This window comes from Nestor notabilis, unplaced genomic scaffold (assembly GCF_000696875.1).
Source record: "Nestor notabilis isolate BGI_N333 unplaced genomic scaffold, ASM69687v1 scaffold751, whole genome shotgun sequence".
Classification (NCBI taxonomy): Eukaryota; Metazoa; Chordata; class Aves; order Psittaciformes; family Psittacidae; genus Nestor; species Nestor notabilis.
The window spans coordinates 97033-107088 of record NW_009914009.1 but is presented as its reverse complement, the minus strand read 5'-3'; the positions used below and the strand labels follow the sequence as shown (position 1 = coordinate 107088).

Sequence of the window (10056 nt, the reverse complement as noted above, 5' to 3'; positions counted from 1 at the left end):
ATCCCTTTGTCATTAAGGAAAGCAGAGCAATCATTTGATTCCCATTGAGTTCAGATTTCTTTATCCAGATAACTTGCTGTTCCTTAGTACCATGAATCCTTGATTGAAGGTGTAACCTGGTTTTACATACCCATATACAGTCCACTTTGCAATATTTATCCTCTTTCTCTATTCTTTTGCAGATGGAAATACTGACACAAATTTAAGAACTTTGATGCTTTCAGACGTTGAATTTTGATTTGTTAAATGGCCAGGAGTAAGATATTGCCTGAACAAGATGAAATACCTTGAAGACCTTTGGTTCTGCTTTCATTTCTCCTGAAGCAATGGTTTTCTCGGCAATGTTGACGCTGGCCCACTCTGGGACCTCAAATGCTACTTTTATTGTTTATGAAAATACCTATACGAATTTTACCACTCCACAGTTCTTGCTTCGTAGTGGCACAACACAGCCATCGAGATACAGTTCCGGTGCCGTGCTCGCCACTGAGAGAAGTACTTTTCTGGTAAATGCTACAGCTATCCTGCCATCACAAGAAGTTTTCAGGAGCTTGAGTTTGCCACTCCAGATCATTCTTTCTGCTGCTATGATATTTATCCTATTGGTTTCTTTCCTTGGAAACTTTGTTGTTTGCCTCATGGTCTACCAGAAGGCAGCTATGAGATCTGCAATTAACATTCTCTTAGCAAGTCTGGCTTTTGCAGACATGCTGCTGGCAGTGCTGAACATGCCTTTTGCTCTGATAACAATCATTACCACTCAGTGGATTTTTGGGGATATATTCTGCAGAGTCTCTGCCATGTTCTTTTGGCTTTTTGTCATAGAGGGGGTAGCCATTCTTCTTATTATTAGTATTGACCGATTTCTTATCATAGTTCAGAGGCAAGATAAATTGAACCCTTACCGTGCAAAGATTCTCATTGTGATTTCCTGGGCAGCATCTTTTATTGTTGCTTTTCCATTATCAGTAGGGAATCCTAATCTGCAGATACCCTCAAGAGCACCTCAGTGTGTCTTTGGCTACTCGACAAGCCCAGGTTACCAAGCCTACGTGATAGTTATCTTGCTAATTTCTTTTTTTATTCCATTCCTGGTAATGCTGTATTCTTTTATGGGCATACTCAACACCGTCCGCCACAATGCAGTTCGTATCCATAGCCACCCTGATAGCATATGCCTCAGCCAGGCCAGCAAAATTGGTCTCATGAGCTTACAGAGACCTTTTCAGATGAATATTGATATGAGCTTTAAAACTCGTGCCTTCACAACCATCTTGATTTTGTTCCTTGTCTTCATAGTCTGTTGGGCTCCCTTTACCACTTACAGCCTTATAGCCACATTCAACAGCCACTTCTACTACAAGCACAACTTCTTTGAGATAAGCACTTGGCTCCTTTGGCTCTGCTACCTCAAGTCTGCACTGAACCCACTGATATACTACTGGAGGATTAAGAAGTTTCATGATGCATGCTTGGACCTGATGCCCAAATACTTCAAGTTTTTGCCACAGATACCTGGCCATACGAGGCGGCGCATTCGACCGAGTGCCATCTATGTGTGTGGGGAGCATCGGTCAGTAGTGTGAAGCTGCAGTTATTTGACAATGATTGTTATTTTCTGGGTTTATTTTTTTTTTAGGCTTTAGGATGTATTTTATTTTGTTTAATATGGCTTCTTCAGTGTGGCCATATCTTAGAACTTACTTAATTTTCCCAGTACTTGGTGCAATTTTAGGAGGTAAAGATGGAGGGAAAGTGGTTGGTTATAGTTGGGTTTACTACCAGAATACAACGTAAACAAAATAACAAATGTTACCTCTAGGATTCCATGGAAATCCATTCTTTTAAATGAAAAATACATTTGTAACATTTTGTCAGGTTTAGGCTTACTAGGCCTGCAATTGCATCTAATTGTAGGGACTGCTTATTTTTTTTTTTTTTTTTTTTTTAATGCTGCTAAGATACAGTGTATTTAGTTAGTGTAATTTTTCTGAAAATGTTGCTGCTGTCTGCCAATATATTGGAGCCAAAAAGTCTCATTAGATTACTCCTATTTAATTTTAACAATATTTCAGAAGTTTTCATGGTAACACTAGGAAACTTTTTTTAGTCTTTCCTTTAATATTTCCATTAATATTTTTTGTGCACTTTACAAAATTTACTATAGAATTTATTCATTGGAATATTTTGTTCTGTATTGAAGGGGTATTATTATCATTATTTGTTATATTGGTGAATTTCAATGAAAGACCAGTGTAAGCTCTAGGAGGGCAATTTATGTTGGTATAGCTACACCTATAGTCATAGATTTACTGTTTTTCTAACAATTGATCAAAAGTAACATTAATTGCTCAGTTATCAGGGGAGTTGGAAGAAGAAAACTGGGGAAGGAAAGGGAAAGAAAGCATGAAAGCATGTTAGCCTGAGGTTTAGGCTAACATGAAATGTAGAAAAATAGTTCCTGTGAAAATTATCCTGGGGAAAGGGTGGTTGTAGTTGTTACTTTAGGCTGTTACAAGCTATCCAAACCTGATGGTGTGTCTGAAAACCTATCTGAAATTGTCACTTTGGGCCTACAATTTATACTGTGTTGGTATAATGCTGTTTCTGCTTGAAGCTCATGCAAGGCTAGTTGTGCTCTACACAGCTGAAATCATGCTGTCAGGTGTTCATTTGGATAGAATTAGAAATAGTAGGGTAAACGAGCAAATAGATAGCACATGAATCATAGTTGAGACTAGGATTTAGTCTACATAGTAATTAGAGGGGAAAAAAATCTTCAGCTTGTTTTCTGATTTAAGTGTTAGACTGAAACCATAAGCTGATAGTCATAGAATGGTTTGTGTTGGAAGGGAACTTAAAGTTCATGTAGTTCCAACCGCTCTGCCGTGGGCAGAGACACCTTCCATTAGACCAGGTTGCTCTGAACCCTGTCCAACCTGGCCTTGAACACTGCCAGGGATGGGGCATCCACAGCTTCTCTGGGCAACCTGTTCCACCTCATAGTGAAGAATTTCTTCTAACACCTGATCTAAATCTACCCTCTTTCAGTTTAAAGCCATTACTTCTTGTAACAGTTGGCCAGCAGTGTTTGCTGCGGATGCAAGTTAAATTCCCCATTTTCCCCCATCCTACTTTACACTGATTTTTTCGTTGCCTCTTTTCCCATACAGTGTTATCTGCCTCAAGGTTTTACTCTGCTGTTCTCATCTATTAGGCATCAGCTTCTCTCCCTGAAATGCCAAACCACCTTTCTGATTAATGTCAGGTTATCTCAGTACCTGCCTGGAAAGCAGAAAGGCAAAGGTTTTCCTTGATGATAGCAATCCACACTCAGCTATTTTATTTATTTTTTTTTTATTTTTTTGATCAACTAAATAAATACTTCATGTAAGGCAAGTAAAATTAAGACTAAGGTTTGGGCTTTGAAGTGAGAACTCCCCCAGGTGCTCTGAGGCTGGGGAGGAACGCCTGTAGAACTTGTGCATCCTTTCAGTGAGCTTTGAGGGCTGTCTGTGAGCAAGTACAGGAGGATTGAGGATTAATGTACACCAAACTTACCAACCAGGGGTAGGGTGTGGGCTTCTCTTGCTTCCATCTGTCATTCAGTACCCCAAAGCATGGAGACCTCTTCATTGTTCTTGTACCAAGGGAGCAAATAACAGCAATTTTACCTATTTCTATCTATCTACACAGTACAGGGCATTTCCTTCATGCTTATATCTATGTGTATGAAGGAGATGCCCTGTTCTGCATGGATGTCCAAGGACTGCTTGATTTCTGAGGTCAAGTAAGCATTTACACCCCAGATTTTATTTAGGTCTTCAGCGAAGAACTGAGTAAACAGTTATCTCCGTTCTTCTCATTGACAACTAGCAGTACAAGTGTTGGCAATATTTATATTTTAGGAGTATAAAAGGAACAATTTTGAATTTAGTAATTTTTTAAAAGATGCTAGCTGAGGCTGTGGGTTACATGTAAAGGCACCCAGGCAGTGGCGGTGTTATTGATATTTGTGCTTTCAGTTCCTTGTCAACTTCACCAATAATGGTATGGATTTTTCTGATCCAAATGACAGGCACTAAAGGAGTTCTGCTGTAAAACAGGGTGTTTTAGCTTGTCTTTGCAGTATAGATTTATTTCTCCATTGCATTTACATTGATAGCGGAAGTTTATGACCTGGTTAGTATGGATTTTCTGTTCCAGAGCTGTCATGCCTGTTTATCTCTGAAAGCAGCAAAGTTGTGCTTAGAGCTAATGTAGTAGAGTGAGAGCATACACTGTCTAAGATGGCAGGAACAGGTATTTTTGCTGTCTTCCAGAGCTATAATGTAAGTGGTTTGAATGAATGTTGTAAAACATGGTAATTCAAAGAGTAAAGAAGATGAGTAATACAGGAAGGTTAGTGAAATCACTTTCTTGAAAGGGGAGAGTAAAACATTGTGTGGGGATTTCATAATCTCTGATAAGTCCTGGCTGTGAAGTAGAAATTGCAAACATCAAAGGAAGTTAATTTGTCTTGATAATTTAGTGTTTGTTTACACTGTCCGTAACAGGGTTTCCACTCAGAGCTGTGTCTGCTGATACTTGGAAAAAAGAAACCCAAATTGGGTGGCCCAAATTCAGAGGTGACTGACTTTTGGTGATACAGCGTTCACACTTCGCGGGTTTTAGAGGTGATCAGAACATACAGTGAACAAAAGGGTATTCAAGAAGAAAAGAAACAAGGTGGCATAGAAGTATCCCCAGGGTAATGATGTGTTTACAGAACCATTTAAGCTATTGTGTCTAATAAACTGTCTTCAGAGCAGTGCCTTGCTAATTACAGCTGAAGTCCTAGGACCAAGTTGGAAGCTGCTAAACTGCTCAGTCTTGCTGTATGGGATCCTGCCAAGATCAGCATAACCTTGCTATTGGTAATGTTAAAACATATATGTGTTGGCAGGACTGGGGCTACTGAAGTGTTTTAGTGGGCTTGACCTTGATCAACACCAAGGATTTTACAAACTGAAATTGATCCTTCCTGATTCTACTGGGAACTATAATTTTCTTCCTCTTCAGAAATTACACTCATTACTAAACTGTAATTCCTCATGTCACATTTTCAGAAAACTTTGGTCTGGAGGATTGAAATGAATGTATTTTGAATTATGTTGCAGTTTAATTCGTTCTGTTAAAGCATGCTGCTTACACAAGACTCATTTGTGAAAATTGATTGCTAAAATGATTCTTTTGTACTCAATTGTGTATTTTTGACATTTGTTATTCATGTAAAAATATTTATGTATATAGAGAAGAAAATTGTTTTGCCTCTTATTGTTTTCTGTTACTATTTTTTTCACTTGTATGCTTAATGCTTTCATAGCTTCTTTTATTTGGACGTATGCATAAACAACTGCAAGATTTCAGTGGTCTTTCTGCAACTGTTTGAGATTTTGAATTCTCAAGTCATTCAACAATGCCCTCCTTGAAAGAGATTTTGATTTATTTTTGTGTGGAAAAATAAAAATTCAGAGCACAAGTTTGTTGCAGTTGGAATGGTGAGAAATTTCTTAAGTCCAATTTTTCAGGAGTCACTACTTTGTCATTATGAACTGGTTTGGTATTTTTTTGAGGCGTAGTCATTTTCTGATGTGCAGAAACTTGAATTACTGTTTTAAAACAAGCTGTTAAGTAGAATGGCATCCTCTTTTCTGTACATATTGCATCTGTGAAAATACCTGAGAAAGAAAGAAACAAACAAACAAAAATAAACATGAACATTCTCCAGAAATGTAGCAGAAGTCTATAGAATTGCTCTGTCTTTGTGCATTTGAAGGATTTTTGGATTTATTGTCCAATTTAATAGTTTCAAACACTTTATCTGTATCTTAAATAACAAAGATTGTTTGCCTGATTTAGATGGTTTTCTTTAAGCCAAAATGTTTCTTGTATAAAGAATTTACAGAATGCTCTTTTCTGAGACATTGGAGTAGATATTTATTGGTATATCTAAAACAAATGAAATAACATCCAGCAAAAGAGCCTAAAAAGAAAATAATATTCCTTAAAATACAAACCGAACTGGGTGTACTACCTTTAGCTAGGACTGAGTAATTAAGATCATCTTACTGTGCAATAAATAAAACAGCCAGTGGTACTACATGGCATGATTCATTTCAGCACAAGATAGTGACCTTTATGATTCAAGTGCTGCATGTTTGTATGTGATGGATTATTCCTTATATTAGTAGAATGAAAAATGTTCAGCATCTTGGCTGTTTTCGGGACGTTTTCAGCTTGCTAGTGATTTAAAAGATATCCTGCTGGAGTAATTTCTCTAAATGATAAAGGGTCAAGACGTGTCCCTAAAGAACTCCTGAGAGGGGATGGATGTTTCCAGTTGCTTAGGAATGGTGCTGCTTGGCTGCCCACATGCCTAATTTTGAGACTCCTTCACCCTGCCTCTGCAACAACCACTTCTTAATCGCTTCTCCTCTCCTGGTCCCCTCCCCAAGGTAGTGCCTTCTGTGCTGCTGTGTTGCAGCAGGTGTGGTGGTGGCAGGAGATACTGATGCTGATGGCAGGAAGAGGTGGAAGTGCTTGGAGAGCCTGCAGAGCCAGCAAGCCTCTTTCAGCCAGTGCCACTCCCTCCCACCTCAGGTATAGTTTTGGGCCATCTGTAACAGGCTCAAGGTGAGTTTTGCCACCTTTGGTTATAAGGTCAGGGCTGTCAGGGAAGAGTGGATACAGAAACATGTATATTTGCCACTACTGCTAGTACAGGATTCTGGTTTAATTCCTAGTAGAATTACAGGTTTTATTCCATCCCCATCTTTTGGCAACAGGGCTGCAACAGTTCATAGCCAATTCGTGGCTGAGTAACTATCCTTTAGCTGATGAGCATCCACCAGAACAAAATTTAGTACAGACTGCTCAAACAAAAATGAAGACGACCACCACTCTGCTTGGATATGAGGGGGAGAAAAGAGCTGTAGGTCAGTGACTGAGCTGCGTATTGAAGGAAAATGTGAGTTGTAATGGGTGATGCTTCTCAAGTGCCCTCTACAGAGGGAGTTACGGATACTTTATGCAAAGGATATTGGGTTATGTTCTACTTTATTACATGACAGTGAATGTAGCTTGATATCACATCACTAACAGTGCTGCAGATAAGTGACATAGTATTCATAAATATCAAAGTAGATCTTGTTCCTGTTTTATTTTATTATCATGTCTATATAAGCAGCTTTGCTGGTGTGTGGGTGCAGAACATGGCAATAATGAAACATATTCCTCATTTAATCGGTGCTCTGCCTTTAGTAGATTACTGCAATTCAAACCTCTGTGATTGACCTGAAATAAAATTAAACCTGTTCACCGACATGAGTAGGAATTCCACTAACACTGCCCTGTCTGTTGAAAGAGGAGGTCTAGTGAGATAGATGACAATTATTTGTCCAAGAGTCAGTTAATCTGATCTTCGAAGGGGATGTAATCACAGCTGTGATAAATTTAACAGTGTCTCCTTTTGATTTACTGGGCCTAGGCTCTGTGTCAGAGACAGAGATGGATGGACTTTCTCATGTGATGTAAATAATGTAAAGCTTATTTTGTATATTCTAGTTTCAGATGGGCATTCCAGTGTTCACTGCCATCAGTGCTGCATTATTTCTGGGTATATGCAGAAGCAGATGTATATGATGGGATAAATCTGTGATATTTTAGCTATTTATAGCATAAACGGCACCACTGATCACTTGAGGCTCCTTTGCAGTCAGTGGAGATGAGTGGATATTTTCAGGTATGATTTAGAGGAACTATTTATGAACTTTACCTTCCAAAAGGAGTGAGAGAAACAGCCCGGAACAGCCATTGTCTCTCCACTGATTAAAAAGAGAACCTAGAGTGTTGAGAGATACATGTTCAGCTTAATCTCTCCCCCAACCACTTAAGGAATTTTAATGTGGGGAAATTTAGGCGCCTCAAACGCAGGTGAAGAGGGATTTAATGCTCTACCTTTTGACTTCCTAAAGTGTATGGATCTACCCGTAGTCTTTTTGTTATTTCTGGTGATAATTGCACTAGAAACTTGTGTGTTTAGAACTTGATTCACTTCCTTTAGTGCTTGGTAGACGAGGCGCAAAATGCCTGCACTTTCTAACTATGGTGTGCATTTTCTCCTGCAAAAGTAAATTGGCCTCAGTTTGGTCCAATTTGTCTGAAGGAGTTAGACCGTTTTGCTTCTATGTGACAGCATCTACAACAAGATTTAGCGTTGTTCAACTAGAATGCATTACTTTTGTACTTTTAATTACTTGGGTTTTGATTTCTCATGTTCCACTGTAGACAAGACTTTATAAAGGCACTTCTAAAATTACCCAGCCTTCTAGCATGACTTTTTTTTTTCCAGTTCTGGTAGTTATTCTGTTTCTGTTATTTCAAATTTAGAAATCCATAAGGCATCATTGCACAGATTGAGCTGCTCTTCTATCTGTTTTATTAGACTAGATAGAGGGAGCACTGAGAGATTTGTAAGACTAAATGGAAAATAAGGAAGAAGCCTAGGGACTCACTTGAGGGGGCCTGACTTTGCAGCCTGCTAATCTGGGCAACTTGGAAGCCTCGAAGATGGTCCTAACTGCCTAAGTGATGATTTCAGGTTTTGTTCAGGGATTACCTGATGAGAAATGGATTAGGTCACAGCACAGAGGATGCAGGTTCCCATCTGACCCTCTCAACGGGAGTCTGCTGCTCTTCTGGTGCCTCTGTGGTCCTTAACCCCTCTTCCTAATCATGTGACAAGTTCTTTTAACTAAAGCAGGTCTTTCAAGAAAAAGAATAATTGAAAAAGCATTCTATGAGATTATTCTTTTTTTAAGAGGTGCTTTTGTTAGGACAATAATTAGTTCATGTGATTTATATTATACAGGAGGCCAGACTATATGACCACAGTAATTCTTTCCAGCTTTATTCTGAAGCTGATTCCAATTACATGAAACTTCACATTAGTAGTGCCATTGTCAAGGTGAGCCTGAGTATTGGTAAAAAGAATCTCAAACATAATTTAAGGGGTACAAAGAAATGGCACTTTCAAGAGGGTAATTCATCTTATGTCAGCATTGGCAATACTTGATTCTGGAAGGCTGGCTTTTCTAATCAACTTTCTCTGAGGAATTTATTATCTGAAAACCTGTGACTAATGAAAGATGTTTTGTTCTTTTGAGTTCAAGCTAATTTCCGTGAAGGTTATTATTACTAAGCAACAGATTCTGTGGAGTGTCTCCTGAGGGGCTGAAACTACAGCAGGTACAAAAAGTAAAACAAAACAGTGAAAAAAAGATGAACTAATATCCCCAGATAGAGAGGCCACAAATAGTACCATGTACAGGGCCTGTTTTGGAGTCTCCTTCCCTGAAAGCTGTTGTTTGACCAATTAAAAACTCCTACAGGAGTAAAAGATCAGGATAAACCATATAACCATCTACTGTCAGCGTAAGGCAAGATTCAGCCTCTGCTCAAATGCAGAGATACACCACACTATGACCAAGGGGGTTAAAAATATGTCCCAAATATAATTCAGGATACTCAATTATTAAGAGAAAATCAATTAATACGTGTTAGCCATATTAAAAGAAGAATTGTTACTCCAGGTGTGAGGACAGAGTGAAATTAAATACAGGAGTGCTTTTTTGAGTCGCGAAAGATGATGTAATTTTTTTTCTATGTCAGTTTGTGTCAGAGTAGAAATACATATTTGTAGCTTGCTTAAGTAGAAGACCACATCTGGATATTCAGGTTTTTTGATGAGAACAGATTTCACTCAATCCTCTGGCTTTATCCACTGGCTTTGATAAATACAAGGTACACGTGATTGAGGATAAAGGAAAAAAAAAAAAACAAGAACAAAGCAAACCCAAAGTCCACAATGGCTTTCCATAACCTTTTGAATGTTGCAGCAAGTTCCTTTGGCCTTGTCCTTTTTGTGTTCAGTTTGGGTAACTGTTTAAGTGATGCAGTTTTCTAGCACAAAATTTACATAAGGTGAATTTCAGTACTTGTTCAATAGATTTTTTA

General features: G+C 38.5%; 1 protein-coding gene across 1 annotated transcript; it reads left to right on the top strand.

The window, feature by feature from the left end:
- The first annotated feature begins 326 nt into the window (after positions 1 to 326).
- On the top strand, positions 327 to 1586 carry GPR63 (G protein-coupled receptor 63). Its single transcript, XM_010023446.1, has one exon. It carries the CDS (start codon positions 327 to 329, stop codon positions 1584 to 1586), a length of 1260 nt encoding a protein of 419 aa, XP_010021748.1.
- Positions 1587 to 10056: the final 8470 nt, after the last annotated feature.